The sequence below is a fragment of the Eleutherodactylus coqui genome, chromosome 10, assembly GCF_035609145.1.
Source record: "Eleutherodactylus coqui strain aEleCoq1 chromosome 10, aEleCoq1.hap1, whole genome shotgun sequence".
Classification (NCBI taxonomy): Eukaryota; Metazoa; Chordata; class Amphibia; order Anura; family Eleutherodactylidae; genus Eleutherodactylus; species Eleutherodactylus coqui.
In genome coordinates, this window is record NC_089846.1 from 66,855,375 (window position 1) to 66,871,066 (window position 15,692).

Here is a 15,692-nt window from a genome sequence, read left to right on the forward strand (position 1 = left end):
ACCAGCTGGGGGTTCTATAGCTCCCCGCCGGTAATCGCGCAGCGACGCTGATCCCAGCGCCCACGCTGACGTCAGTGTGCGCCCAGGATCTTCCTCCTCTGAGTCCTCTCCTCCTTAGTTCCGCAGGAGAGGTCAAGGAAGGAATTGTTCTGGACTCACACACTGATGTCAGTGTGCACCTGGGATCAGCGCAGACAAGAGGAAAAGCGGCGCTGACTACAAAAAGGAGGTAAGTATATGGGTTGGGGGGGTTACCTGCTGTGGGTTTAATATTACTGGGGTCACCTACTGTGGAGTTAATATTACTGAGGGGGTTAATATTACTGGGGCCACTGTGGGGTTACAACTACTGGGGCTGTGGGGTTAATATTACTGGGGGGATGTTAATATTACTCCTGGGGCTACTGTGAAGTTAAGATTACTGGGGCCAATATAGGGGATGCTATTACTACTGGGGCTTCAATAAGGGTTGCTATTATTACTGGAACCAATATTGAGGATGCCATTACTACACAGGGCCAATATAGGGGGTCACTATTACTACTGGGGCCAACAATATCGGGGGTCATTATTACTACACGGGTGGATTCGCCGCAGAATTTACAGTAGCTGTAGCAGCGAAGTGGGTGAGATTTTCAAAATGCCGTGATAAGCCAAGCCCCTATCCCCTCCCTTGACCACACCCTCGGTCTCGCTTTGGGGCTCCGCAAGAAACTTTTGCTTTAAAAGGGCTCAATGGCTGAAAAAGTTTGGGACCCACTGCATTAAGGGATAGACACTTTGAAGAAGTCGCCCAGTTATGATCTATTGATGGTCTATCTTCAGGATAGACCATCAATAGAAGATTGGCACGGTCAGCCGCCCAGGAACCCTGCCGATCAACTATTCACTAGGTTGCTGCAGTGCCTCCATAAGAGTGCAGTAAGCCAACAAACAGCTGATTAGTGGGGGTCCAGAGCAGCAAACTCCTGCAGATCTGTTACAGATGCCCTATCCTGAGGCTAGAGAAATATCTCATGACTTGACAACCCCACTTCAGGATGGAGTACAGCTAGAACACCGAGTATGCTCTGTAGAGTGTGCTCCAGTAATAATGAACAGCCAGAACCTGTGCTCCAGAGATGCTCCTGCTATGATGAACAGGCAGAGCATATTTTCTGCACTCAAAGCACAATGATGAACAAGCCTATAAAAGTAACTTATGGTGGCCGTGTTATTAATTGCACATAACAGCCTCAGTATGAAGAAAACCAGAAGATGGCTAATTGTATAAATTATTTAATAAAAGTACATTCACATAGTAAATAACCTGTGGCTTTCTTCTTTGGTAGAGACACACAATCATCATTCAACGTGAGGCAGACAATATGTGATTGACCACAAATGGCAGTACAACCAGTAAACTTAAAATACAACTAAAATCAACCTGAAGAGATATCCTCCAATATTGAAGTGTCGGTATCCTCATGGTAAAAGGTATACATACACCTAGCACCGCTCAAAAGTCATCTAGGTTCACCCCACTACTAGAACTGTGTTTAGGCTGAGACGCCCACTGATCCTGAGAATGGCGGTCCCATGCTGTGGATGACATAGGAGAAATCACTTACAGGGGGATTAAAATCTCACGCTTGCGCAGATCATTTGGTTCTTTTATGGGCAGATTTATCGCATTTATCTGTGCATGTGTCAGTCTGTGACTTCCCAGCGCATGTGCTAGACTTTAATCGTTCTGTGGTTGACCTCTCCTACGTCATTTACATCATGGGATTCATTTCAAGCAGCAAAGACTGTCTGGCCCGTCCACCGGACCAGTCGGAAAGCATCAGCATGTATCGAGTTTCCCCAAAAATAAGACCCTGTCTTATATAAATCTTTACCCCAAAAGAGGCGCTAGGTCTTATTATACTTACCTAGCAGGCTCAGTCCAGGTCCCTTCCGCTGCTCTCCAGAGCTCCGACGTGCTTCTTGCCGCTCACAGATCACTTCCTGGTTACGGGATTCATAAATCCCACTTCCAGGAAACGATAGCTGTGATTGGTTCTTAACCGCTACTCAGCCAATCAAGGCAGCGCTCAATGAACCAATGTGATGGCTGTGACTGGTTCATCGAGTGCTGCACTTATTGGCTGAACAGCTCCGGAGAGCAGCGGGAGGGACCTGGACTGAGCCGGCTAGGTAATTTATTCCCTTTTTTAATATAATGCAGCCAGGGCTTATATTTCAAGCCTCCCCGAAAATCCTGAAAATCGGGGTAGGGCTTATTTTTGAGGAAACAGGGTAGCGTGAAAAATTTGAAAACCATATTTTTCTCAAGAACCATAACCAAATAAGTTTGGTAATCAGCTCTAATTCAGTGTTGTATTGCTGTGGGTGGTTTCATGCACTCAGAATTTCTGACTGGTTCCTTTTAAGATCAGTTCTTCCCTGATCATAGCAATATCTTAACTATATGTGTAGTTCCAATAATTTTATGTCTATATTTAAATATATATTTTTGTGTATGCCATTAGTATCCCCTTGTATAAAAGCAGCGAGGGATTAGTGGTCCTTTGAAGGCACTAGAAAAAGCCTGCACAATGCCAACTAAGGGCGGGCATTTCAGCGGCGGCAGCAACGAACGTGGTTGAGTAGAGGCCTGCAGAAAGCTAGTTTGGCATAAATCTCTTACTGGGAGGTGCAGTCCGCAATCCATTTACTTCTCTAATCTTCATAGTATATTTTGGCTAAAGAAATAGAAGCTGTGATCTGGTTTTTTGGAGACGTATCAGCGTCTGGTACCCGGATGACCTATTTTACATTGTTCCCGGGTCTTCCTGTCAACAGGGAAAATATCACAGGGAATCCTATCTTCCTGAACAACGAGGCAGCTTCAAAGGACGCTGAATAGCGGATTAAGTGATTAATGAAAATGTCCCAATGACAAGTCAATGAAAGTCAATCCACAATTTTGGGAGAAGTCTGAGTTTTCGGAGAGAAGAAGAACTGCCAGCATAAAACCAATAAATAGCCAGAAGAATAAAATGTGTAAGAGAAATGCTTAAACTGAATGGCTCAAAGCAGAGATACGGATCAGAGAAAGCGTTTGATTCCCAGACAAGACGCTGCTCATTGAGTGCCTCCCTAAGTAAGTTGGACCCTTTTAGATAGCTGAAAAGTAAAAGACCTTTAATCTATCCCATTAAATAGACAAATTCCACTTTAGACCAACGGTAACTGAAAAGAACACACTTGGCACAAGAGCCAACGACTTGGAAGCTCATTGTCATTTATGAGCCAGCAGACTGGCGGGCAACAAAACCATATATGTTCGACCACTGAAAGGATCTTCGCTCTCACAGTAGTAGGACTGTAATCGGTAATTCTCTGGGTAATAAGGATTAAAAAACAAAGAGTATAACCGTGTCATTCTTACAAGTAAAAATGATGGAGTGGTTTAGTCAGTAGTTGACCCGTGCCCCTCTCGTTGTGCCCAGTACTGACTATACGTACTGTCAAAGAGCTCCTTACAAGAGATGACTGCCTTAAGCTTGGCACAGATAAGAAAAGAGCCAGCCATTTTCCGGTGCAGGGAGTAGGTCTCTTCTGGTGGCGGCGTAAGTCTATGTTTTAGCATGACCGGTATTAGATCATGGATCCGCTGGGTTGTGTTTTGGGTGCCAAAATTGAATGGCTCCACTGAGGCAAAAGCCTCTCCTAGAATCATCACAGCATCCACATGAGCCTCTTCAAACACCTGAGGACAGCAAAAACATGAAAACACCCATTAATAAAAAGTAATAGACTGCTGTAGAAGCATAGTAAAGAAGAACAGTTATCAAGCGTTCCAATAAAGCAATGCCCAACCAACCACTGGTGGTCTCTGTATTCTTTCCTTAAGGTTGCCAAAAAATAACACTTGCCAAAAACAGCTTAAAAAAGGCTGGTATTGTGTTTTCTGAACTGCCCAAATATAACGAACTCATAATAAAAAAAAGAAAAAGAATAGCAGTGGTCAAATAGTAGATCACTTGACGTTAGGCCACCAGGCTGTTGCCTTGCTGGTTTCAGCACAAGTAGGAATACACAAGTTGTATATTCATGTTTCAGCATTCCTGTTGGCATTTTTTAGTGAAACTGCTCGTTGGCGAAACATATAGGGCTTTCTGAGGCTTGACCAGAGCCATTAGCTGGTGTAGGTCTCACCCACTTCCAGACGGGTGCCGAAACCCCGTTGATTACTAAAACGAACAGACAAAAGCACTCAGTTGAGTGCTGTGCCCATCTGGCTGTCACTGCGGGTTGTGTGCGGCCAAGTCCTAACATACAGGAAAAGGAAGGAGCAGATAAAATATGGTGCAGATAAGTTAGTTCTCCTTCACTAACCATATAAACCAATTAAGCCTCCTGTCGGCCCAGGAATCAGGGTCAGGGTGTAAGGTTCGGGCTCACTTTGGAACAATACTAAACACTTTTTTCCAGCCAAAAAAGTGCGGCGGTCTGAAGCTCAGACAGTGCCAAATAGAAAAGATGGAAAATAAAGTTATAAAGGAAGCGATTAAGCAGTTCTGACTGAAGAGTTCTTAACGGCTTCCTGTAATATAGATAAAACCATGCATACGGTCCAGTGGCGTAGTGACCCGGCATCTAAACCAGGGGGGCGCCACAAGCCCCCCTCACCACACTACAGCATGTTATAACGAGAGCCAATATTCTTCGGAGACCTGAGTATTGGTGGTGCAGGGTCATTTAGTAGGTAGCACAGGAACCTTGCCAAGTGACATCCATATATAAGAGCAGTCATCGGATGAAGAGAGAAGAGGCGGAGACGGGAGGAGATCAGGGCAGGTCACATCATGACATCCTGTTTCCCGCTTGTATTGAAATGGCGTTCAGCCAGTCTCAATCCATGTATAAAAGATAGCCCCAGCACTGCCACTGTCCCCCTCCACCCGCTGAACTCCAAGTGTTGTGTGCCGCCTTGCAGCTAATCTGCGGTGGACACTGCTCAATAAATTCCACTGTAAATAACAGTTTTCACCCTTTCCAACGCAACATATTACCGACACGCTGCAGATTTATGTGCGTTCAGCACGGAAGGTCTCCGCACTACATGGCATCTGCTATATATGCTGCAGCATTTCCACCCTCTGTCTTCTTATAGAACAGGTAACATAAATGCCACAGAAGATCCTCAGCATCCTACACTACAAGCAATGTCGATCAGCAGCATAAGTTGGCCTGCAGTTAGTGCATCATGCTGAGGATCTTCCATAGCAGATCTACCTGAAGCGGCCATACCACAACGCAGCAGTCACACAATGTTATTTGATGAACATGGCACAACTTTTAGGACAGCATGCCATTTGTAAGAAATACATTTAGTTTTTTCACAATACTTTGTAAGTATTCATGCATGGAGCTTGGTTTCGGTACTGTATCTTTGTAGTAAGCTTGCATATGGTACTGTATCTACGCAGTAAGCTCAGTTCTTGTATCTACATAGTAAGCTTGATTCTGTTACTGTGTCCGTACAGTTATGTTGGTTCTGTTACTGTTGCTACGCAGTAAGCTCTGTATCTATTCAGTAAGCTTGGTTCGGATATCATAACTATGTAGCAAGCTTGGTTTTGTTACCGTAGCTATGCAGCAAGCTCTGTTCTAGCACTCTATGCAGTAAGCTTGGTTCTGGTATTTTTGTAATAAGCATCAGACCATTTTACAGCGTCAGACTTTTAGGAGTCCACATTCTTCATACAGCCCAGGACCTATACAAGACTTAAGGCCCATTTAGACAACGATTATCGCTCAAAAGCCGTCTTTTCAGCGATAGTTGTTGTGTCTAAACGCGCTGCCATCGTACACGGTTTGTGCACTATTCTTTCATCGCTCATTTCTAGCCAGCTAGAGATCACTGAGGACTGTTATCAGCACCACATGCTAATATCTCAGCGGGCGGCGCTGATAGTATTCTTTCAGCTGGTATCCCGCTGGCAGTTCTCAGCGGGACACCAGCTGAAAGCTCCGAGAACAAAGCAGCTGTTTGTAAATACAAAACAGATGCATTGTTCTCGGAGCTATTGTGGCGGTATCCCGCTCGGACGGGATAACTCCTTAGTAGCTAACTAATTAGCTACTTAGAGTTATGCAAACATGATCACTCAAACTGTCATTTAAGCGATCATTGTTCCGTGTAAATGGGCCTTTAATCTGCCTCTGCCTATTTCTCGCCCCCATCTCAAACATGAGGCAAAAGGGAAACGTGGACCGTGGTGCTTGTTGGGAAGGGGTATAGCTGCCCCAGACCAACAGATTTATGTATAATTTACACCAAAACTGGTGTAAATTACGTCAAGAATGTACATCAGGTCAGACCTGGCGTTCATTTCTGTGTAGGCACACAGAGGTAACGAGATGCATCCAATACATGAACAAGCCTGAGCGTCAGGTGCATCACCCGCCGGGGACAATTATACTAAAACCAGTGCTTGAAATGCCCCCACTGTAGACAAATAACCTATGTCTGTAAGACCCCAGCAGTACCTCTGGCTGCTTGTGCTGTATCAATGGGTCATTTAAGGTCAAATGCCCACAGATGTATCGTTGCGGAATTCACAGCCAGACAACCGCCGTAAACAGACATGCAATGCTAAACGACTCTCACCTGCCCACAGAGTGGAAATCAAATGCGATTTTCTGCTTGTGGGGGAGAATAACAGCAAGTACTATTTTGTGCGAAAAATTGCACGGACGGCTTCCATTGCAGTCAATGGAAGCAGTCCATTCCACGTTACTTCCACTGTGAGCATTGCAGAAGTCACAGCTCCGCGCTGGCTTGTCACGCGCTGCACTGCGGCTCGCCGGCCGAGGCACTTGCGGCTGATTCAGACAGGTGAGTATAGGGTCTCTGGGGGGGGGGGGTGCTGGATCTGCTTCCGCTGCGATATTTCCCATCCGTGGGCATGGGGCCTAAGAGACCCAACAATGCAACTGAAAAATACAGGATAGGAGGACATGAAAAGATGTTGCGTGGGGGAAAGGGGGGGGGGGGGGGGAAGGGGAGGACCTGACATGTTGCATCCGGGCCCCATGGGCCTTTAGCTGGGCCCCTTCTACGGTCTGCATGGCTCTATCACATCCCACCTTTCTAACTGGGAAGCAGATCACTATAAAAACTCCAACTACACCATTTCCTCCTAGATTGTAAGCTCTTGTGAGCAAGGCCCTCACTCCAGTTGTTCTACTGGTTTATTACCCTATGCCATGTCTGATTTTATCTGTTCATGTTCCCTCCGATTCGTAAAGTGCAGCAGAATAGGTTGACGATATGAAGATTATTACCGAGGCTGGAAATGTTCAGCGGCGTCTGAGAGGATGAGACATCTGAAGATGGAGATTTCCATGGCTGAGTAAACAGAACAGATTGGATGTGAATGATACGCGGATGATCTGCAGCATTTGTCATGATGACAATTAATCCAGTCGGACGTTGCTGCTCAGCTCCGGTTCTAAGAGGTATCTGCTGCGCTCTAATCTGCAATGTACCAGGTCATCGCTTTAAAGGGATGTTCCAGTCCTTTATGTCTTTCAAATCTGCAAAACTCACAAATGGCCGCCGTGAAGCCGACGCTCTTCAATGTTCTGCCGCTCAGGATATACAACACAGCAACGTCCTGTACGGTGCAGGAACACTGCAGGGTGGATAGCGGGTGCCGAGCAGCGCAGACATGAACCGTTGCGGTAGAAAAAGCTGGGACAAAACGCACAACCTCCCATTGCTTCAGGCCATTCAGCACAGAAAAGCGTCAGCCAGTGTATTATTCTGAAGGGGATGCCCCATTGTAAACTATTGATGGCTCATACATCATCAAAAGTAGATCGGCAGGGGTCCGCCACCTGAGACCTTCTCCGGGCCGATGTGCTGATGCACTGAACTGATTTCTGCAGGAAGCAGACAGCTCCGTTCTCACTGCAGTGACCAGGCGTGGTATTACAGGCCAATCCTCATTTGCTTTAATGAACTGTTCATTGTAAGCTACTGGTCTCTTATCACCCATTTGATGCTGAGGAGGGGGCCTTCCGTGATATTCTTTAATGGCGTGTCTGACAGAGGTCAGAAAAATCCATGCCTCCATGATCACTAGATTATCTGACATATTCATTACCGAGCGCCCCAGGAACATTTCTATACATAACTGTGCGATTATCTGCTCCCTTTATGGTTTGGAGCCCTTTAAGTCAAGAACTTTAACTTTGTAAACCACAAAATCCCATAACTCAGCAGAATAGAGAGAAAAAGTCAGTAAAATGTACTGAAGCCCCAAACGTAAAATTCCAGTTGATCTGCCAACAATCTCGAGTGTATGAGGGGCTGCCAAAACACTCATGCCTCCACTTCAGGGGACGAAGGGGGATAAGACGGGTCATGTGCATGCAATCATTTAATATTCTGTGTTCTGAATGCCCTCTGTTTATAAAGTACCAGTGAAAGGAAACGTATGAAAGTTGTACTTCCAGGAGCTAAAACTTGTCCTGACCCCGAGATGCAGGGATACACTTCATTAACACCAATGCATCTAGTAGGACATGATTAGAGTGCCCCCTAGATGAAGAGAAAAAAAGTACAAAAATGAAAAACGCTTTGAGCCATTAAAGCATCGCTTAAGTTCCAGAGAAGAACTCTGTCCGGGAACCAGAGGGGACGGGGAGTTTAAACTTTGTCTTTATTAAACAGGTTAAAGCAAACAATTGGTGTCATCACAGTTTTGCAGGGTTTTTTGTATAGGTATAGCTTGTATCAACCTGCATTTTTTGTGTTAATTTTATAAAACATAAAATAAAACATTAAATCAAACATATTACCTACATTAAATCAAAACTTTGACCCATTTTGACCACAGCTTTTGTTTTTTGGTCTACTGACCTGTACGTTGAGGATCTGCAAAGTTTATGGAGGCCCCGCATGGCTACGGCACGGTCTGTATTTCACCCTAGATAGGTGTGTCCGCCCTAGATGGGCGTTTCTCCTATTGCCACTTGTTCCTGGAACCAGCAAGTGTAGTGGAAGCAGTTTCTCAATCTATCCTTTACCCTTTGTGGTAATAGTTGGATAAAGCTTCCCCAGGTTTCGAAGAAGGCTTGTACCTTTTTTTCTTTAAAAAGCGATGTTTCTGCCCAATCCATTTGAAACAGAAACGCTAGCTTGTCCAGGAACAGTCTGAATGGAGGCCCTGTTGGTTGTATCCATGTCTGTAAAATGGCTTTTAGTCCTGCTGCTGCTATGAAGTGTAATAATTTTCTGACACCCCTTGAGCAGTGATAGATTTCGGGGTCTAAGTAGCCAAGTATTGCCCATGTTGGCTCTTGTGGGCAAAAATTCGTCAGGTGTGTTTTTGTGTAGTCGCCTATTCGTGTCCAGAAATCCTGTATTGAGGGGCATGTCCACAAGCTGTGGTATAGGTTTGCGTGTGGTGTTTGACATTTGAAGCAGTTTGGGGTGTCATAGATTCCTATGTGGTATCCTCTACTTGGAGTTAGGTATGACCTGTGGGCAATTTGTAATCTCATCTCCAGGAACCTGGCCGATGGTAAGTATCTATGTGCCGAGGTTAGGGATTTCATTATCAGTGTCGGTGTGAAGTCGGGGTTGTCTGTGGCCCATTTGCCCACCCCTGGATCAATATCCTCCTGCTCTCTCATATTTCTTATTGCCCTGTACAGCTTTGAGATCATGCCCCGCGGGCCCGTTTTCCTGGTCATCCATGTGTCGCCTGTTTGTACCCAATCAGGTTCTTGTAGTCGTGGTATGAGTTCTGTGATGTAATGTCTGATTTGCAGGTATGAGAATAGTGGAATTCGGAGTTCGGGGTATTTTTGTTTCATTTCGTCGTGTGTTAGGACTCGTCGTTCTCTTGTGTGTAATAGTTTATCTATGGTGTGTATGCCTTGGGCCTCCCATTCCACAAATATGTTGTGGGGGTTACCGTCCTGGAAGTTGGGGTTGCTCATTAGTGACAAATACGGTGATGTGTGTGGCGATGTTTGGCTATCTTTGCGCAATTTATTCCATGTTTTCCAGGCCACCAGTATCAAAGGTTTTTTTTTAATTTTTTCTGTGAGTTCCGCATATGTGTGATGAAGAACGTTCTGGAGTCGTGTTGCGCCGACCATTTCCTGTTCGAGTGGTCTGTTTGTGAAGTATGACTTATCGTGAATCCAGTCTTGGATGATTCGCGCCTGAGCTGCTAAATTGTAGTCTCTGATATTTGGTAAATTGGTTCCTCCGTTCTCTCTATATTTGTGCAGCGTTTTAAGTGCAATACGCGGTCTTTTTCCCCCCCATATGAAGTTCCTATATAGATAGTTTATTCTTTTTATATCTTTTAGTTTTAAAAATATAGGTACAAGTGTAGGATATATAATAAGCGAGGAAATTCTATCATTTTTATTAGGCTTATCCTTCCCAAGAAAGAGATCGTAAAATTTTTCTATGTGTTTAGGGTAGTTTCTAGTTTTTTGATGTGGGGTTCTATGTTTGTGTTATATAGCTTGAGTGGGTTTCTTGTGATTTGTACTCCCAAATATTGTATAGCGTGTTTTTCCCACTTAAATGGGTATTGTGTTGTCCACAGGGGTTTAGCCGGTCCTCTGAGAAGCAAGGCCTCTGTCTTGTCTAGGTTTAAAGTATAGCCCGAGAGTTTACCGATTTTCTCGACGTCTTGCAATATAGGTGTTAGTGTTTCCCTTGGGTTGTTTATTATCAATAAAAGGTCGTCTGCAAATGCTTCGACTTTTATCTTGGTGCCCCCGCAATTCGCCCCTGCAAAAAGTGTCGTTTGTGTCAGATACCTGAGTAATGGGTCTATTGATAGATTAAATAGCAGTGGTGAGAGAGGGCACCCTTGTCTGGCTCCTCTGAATAGATCTATGTTGGGGGTGTTAAGGCCGTTGACTGTGAGGGTGGTAGTGGCGTTCATTTGCGTCGTGTCTAAGTAATTCGCAAAGATCTGTCCAAAGCCTCTTTTTTCCAGTATTATATTTAAGAATGGCCAGGCCATCTTATCGAAGGCTTTTTCTGCGTCCAGACTCAGTAGCATCGTGGTCTGGCCCTCAGGGTTTTGTGCTACGACCGTCGCCGCTATGGCGGCTCTGATGTTCTTTAGAGCACTCCTCCCCTGTGTAAAACCTTTTTGTGCTGGGTCTAATAGGGATGGGAGGATTAGCTGGAGTCTGTTGGCTAGTATCTTGGACAGAAATTTGTAATCACAGTTTAACAGTGCTATTGGTCTGTAGGATCTTGGATCTGTCGGGTCCTTATTTGGTTTGGGGAGCAGTATCGTTCTCGACGTTCCAAAGTCTTCTGTCTGTGTGTTGTTTGTGTATATTGTGTTGTAGAGTTGGGTCAGGACTGGCACAATGTCGGCTATCAATATTTTATAGTATTCTGTCGAAAATCCGTCGGGGCCCGGTGTTTTTCCCCCTTGTGCTATTGTGATCACCTCTCGTACCTCCTCCTCTTGTATGTCGGCGTCTAGTAGTGATTTTTGCTCTTCTGTTAGTTTTGGTAGGTTCACGGATTCTAAGAAGTTATTTATGTCTTGTACATTTGTTGGTTCCGCCCTATATAGATTTTCGAAATATTCGTGTAGTATTTGGGCCACCTCTTCTTGTTTTGTTGTGAGATTACCCCCATTGATTTGTCTTAAGGTCAGTATTGGTTTGTGTGGTTGTCTTTGTTTGGTCAAGTTGGCTAGCAATCGTCCCGTTTTGTTACCCCACCTGTAAAATTTATTTTTTGTTAGTTGGTTTTGCCAGTGTGCGTGGGTGTGTACAAACGTGTTTAGTAAGTGCTTTGCTGTGAGAAGGGTTTGGTATGAGTTGTCGTTGTGGGCGGTCGTGTGTTCTTTTTGTGCTTCTAGGAGGGAATGGTGTAATGCCTCAAATTCCATTTGAAATTTTTTTCTCCTATGAGACAGGTAGCTTATGATGTGGCCCCTCATCACTGCCTTTGATGCCTGCCAAAATAGGTTTATGTTGTTAATGTGCGCATTATTATCGTCTGCATAGTTGTTCCAGTGGATTTTCAGGTATGCTCTAAAGTCCTCTGATTCCCATAGGAAAGAGGGGAAGCGCCATATTTTGGTTAGCCTTTGCGGGGTTCTCAATTGTAATCTCATTACTATCGGTGCGTGGTCGCTAAGGGATATTGGGTGGATTTCCGATTGGTGGTGGTGCTCGAAAATGCTGTTTGATATTAAGAAAAAGTCTATGCGTGAGAATGAGTGGTGGGCGTTGGAGCAACATGTAAATTCTTTGCTGGTGGGGTTCAGGAGTCGCCATGGGTCGCATACGTTAAGTTGTTCTTTAAGTGTTAGTAGTGCATGTGTGATTGAGGATGCTTGGGTAGATGTTCCCGTTCTATCTAATGTTTCGTCTTGTATGCTGTTAAAATCGCCCCCCAGGATTATTCTGTCACCTAGATATGGTTGTAGTTTTTCTATTAGTGTGGCGTAGAATGTTGGTTGATCTGTATTGGGGGCATAGATGTTCACCAGGGTGTATGTCTGTTCCTCCATTTTGATTCTCACTATTAGGTATCTTCCCTCTGGGTCCGCTATATTTTGCAGTATTGTGTGTGGCATGTTTTTCCTAGTCAAAATTGCTACCCCTCGTGATGCTGATGTGTGTGAGGCCGTGTAACATGCGTCTATCCATGGTGCTCTAAGTTCTCCCCTCCCCTCTTTCTTCCAATGTGTTTCCTGTAGGAACACTATGTCTGGTTTATATCGTTTCAGGTGTGTCAGTACTTTTTTCCTTTTAATGGGTGTGTTAAGTCCGTCTACGTTCCAAGATAGTGTTTGTATTGTGGTGGGTGTTTGGTATTCTGTTGTTTCTAGGTCTCTAGGCATGTTGGTTGGTGTGGTTTGGTTATAATTACCGTAGCTTTTGCCTCTTTTTTTTTGTCGCATCCCTCGGTCCCAGCGAGCCGCGGATGCAACCGGGTGTTGATCGCGCCGTGCCTGCGGGGCCTCCTGATCCCCCTAGTGGTCCGTTTTTTAGTGGTCAATTGGGTCAGAAGAAAAGAAAAAAACAACATAAAAATGTGAGAAACATAGTAGTAATGAACATGTAAACTTTAAACATCTATTTCGCCTTTTCTTTTCGCGTGGCGCTCGCCACATCCACTGTATACGGAACAGGGTTGTAATAAAGAGCAACAATACAGTTCCTTTTTCCATTCTTTTTCAGCCTTGTTCTCCGTTCTCTGCCATCTGTAGGTGTCTTCTTGCTTCCTCTGGGGTATTGAATATTAGGGATTTGTTGCCGTCTTGGAGCTTTAATTTTGCTGGGTAGAGCAGTTGGAAGCGTGTGTTTCGTTCGTGTAGAGCTTGGCAGATTGGGGTAAATAGTTTGCGTTTTTGTGATACTGCCACCGAGAAGTCTTGGAATAGCAGGATTTTCGATCCTTGTATTATTAGTTCTCCTTGTCGTCTGTAGGCTTGTAGGATTGTCTCTTTTGTTGCCCAGTGCATGTATTTGGCTATCACCGGGCGGGGTCTATTTCTGTTGTTACGCCCATCCCCTGGTGGGCCGATTCTGTGGGCTCTTTCTATTATTAGGGGGTCTCTGGGCATATCCAGTTGAAGTGCTTGCGGTATCTCGGTGGTTAGGTAGGTTAGGAGCTGGTTGTTGGTTACCGTCTCGGGTATTCCCACAAAGCGGAGGTTATTGCGGCGATGTCTATTCTCTAAGTCATCGATTTTTTCCCGCAGCATTTCTGTTTCTGACTGGCTTCTTTGTATTGAGGCTTCTAGGGTTGCTATGATTTGTTCCGTGTTCTGGGTTTTCGTTTCTAGTTCTGTCAGTCTTTGGGTATTGTCCGTAATTTGAGACAGCGCTGAATTTATAGATTTGTGTAGTGTTTCCAGTCTGTTATCAAATAGGGGGAGGAGCAGTTTTGAGACCTCTTGTGCCACTAATGTCGCCTGTGTCATGTCCACGTCGTTATTCCTGGAATGCTCGTTCATTTGCGTGGATGAGGCGGCCATTGTCTCTTGGTCAGAGTTTGGTGAGGCTGTTGTACGCGGTGGGGTATTCTTCAAGGGGGATGCGAGTTGGTGCGTGGTCTTGCTCTCTTTTTCTTTGGTGTTTTTGAGGGGTTTGCCCTTTTGTTTCCCTCCTGTGGTTGTTTTGTCTGTATCTGGCTGACGTGTTGCTCGCGTTGAGGTGCCCGCGTTTCTCTCGTTTAGATATTTGTCCATATTTTGACTTTTCAAAATCAAGTGGTTAAGCGGGTTGTTTGTTTTAAAGGCTCTTTCTCTGTTCCTCAGGCTGCTCTAGTTTTGTTGCGGTTTGTTTTTGGTGTGGATGTGGCTTTTCATCTAGTGTCTTATGTTTTCATTTCTGTTTGTCTAGAGTTTTTTGTTCGGTTTGCGGTTTGTGTTTTCGTTGTCTGGGTGTTCTTTTCCCCTTTCTCTCCTGTGGCCTTAGTTTTTGTTGTAGTTGGGGGTGATGCTCGTGGGATGGTGGTCCCACACAGTCCTACGCCGCTTGTGGCCTTCTGAGCGAGGTTGCCGGGCCTCTCGTGGCCTTGCTCTGCCACTGTTGCGCCCTTGTGGCTTTAAAATGTCGCCTCCCTCTGTAGGTGCCTCTCCGTTCTTTCCCCTGCCTGTTGCGGTGGGTGGGGTTTGTTATGGGCGGGGCTTGCCGCGGATCTCTCGGCCGAAAATTTAGGCCGCGGCTTATGACGCCGCTAGGCCGCAATGTCCCGGTCGGCTCCCAGGGGCTGTCACCGGATCGGGGGGTCCCTCAAGTTATCTGGGCGCCCTCACAGGTTTCTCACCTTCTGCTGTCCCAGGTAAGGCCTGTCGCGTCTGGGGGATCATGGCGCGGCTTCCGCCGCCGTTCGGCCCGGGAGCCCCGGCAGCCCTCCGGTGGATCTGTCACCCTCAGCGGGTCTCCCGCTCCCCTCCGCGGTGCCCCACGATCCTCTCTCCTCCTACAGTCCCGGCCGGAGTCAGCCACGGCCCCGCGACCGGAAGTTCGGGCCGCGGCTCTGTGCGTAGCTCGGGTCCCGGCGCTCTGGAGCCCTCCGTGTGTCCCGGGTGTGCGTCCGGACCAGCCGGTCTTACCGGGATCTCCAGGGAAGGTAGGGCCTCTGCTGGCTGTGGGGTTTGGTCGCGGGGTTTGCTTCCCCTGTTATGGCGCCTCCGCCCTCCGATTCCCGCGGTTTGCGCCGGGGGGGTCCGCCGGGGGTCTTCTAGGCTCCTTTTCGGCGTGGGGGACTTCTGCCAAGCACGCGGGGGAGATGTCCGTCCCCCGCAGCTGCTTTACTTGTCTCTCCAGAGGGTCCCGGTGTCTTTGGGAGTGTGTCTTGCAGGAGCTCTGTAAACACGTCCTGCTCCCTCTGTGTCCTGGGCGGAAGTGGGGACGGGGAGTTATAGAGCAGCACCAGGTAAAGTCTCCCTGTTCCTGGGGCCCCTCTGTATTTTTCCAAGATGGTGTCGGCGCTCCTGTCCCTACTTGATGCACTGTGTATCTCAAGTTAGAAAATGAATGCTGATCTTGAATTGGCCAGCATGGCTCACATGAGCAGCACTGGCCAATCAAAGCAGCCTGCAGTACTCAGTATACATCAGGTAGTCTAAGAATCACCAAGGCCATCTTGAAATAATAAAGAAGGACCCTTTAGAATGTCAGAACAGAGAGGAAAA

General features: G+C 46.1%; 1 protein-coding gene across 1 annotated transcript in view; it reads right to left on the reverse strand.

Annotated features, from left to right (window-relative positions):
- Positions 1-1,262: 1,262 nt before the first annotated feature.
- COQ8B (coenzyme Q8B) overlaps positions 1,263-15,692 on the reverse strand; it is a 68,762-nt gene continuing 54,332 nt past the window's right edge. The window contains exon 18 of the mRNA XM_066581222.1: positions 1,263-3,736. Coding sequence (XP_066437319.1) covers positions 3,437-3,736 — 300 coding nt within the window. The 3' untranslated portion in view covers positions 1,263-3,436. The remainder of the gene's footprint in view (positions 3,737-15,692) is intronic.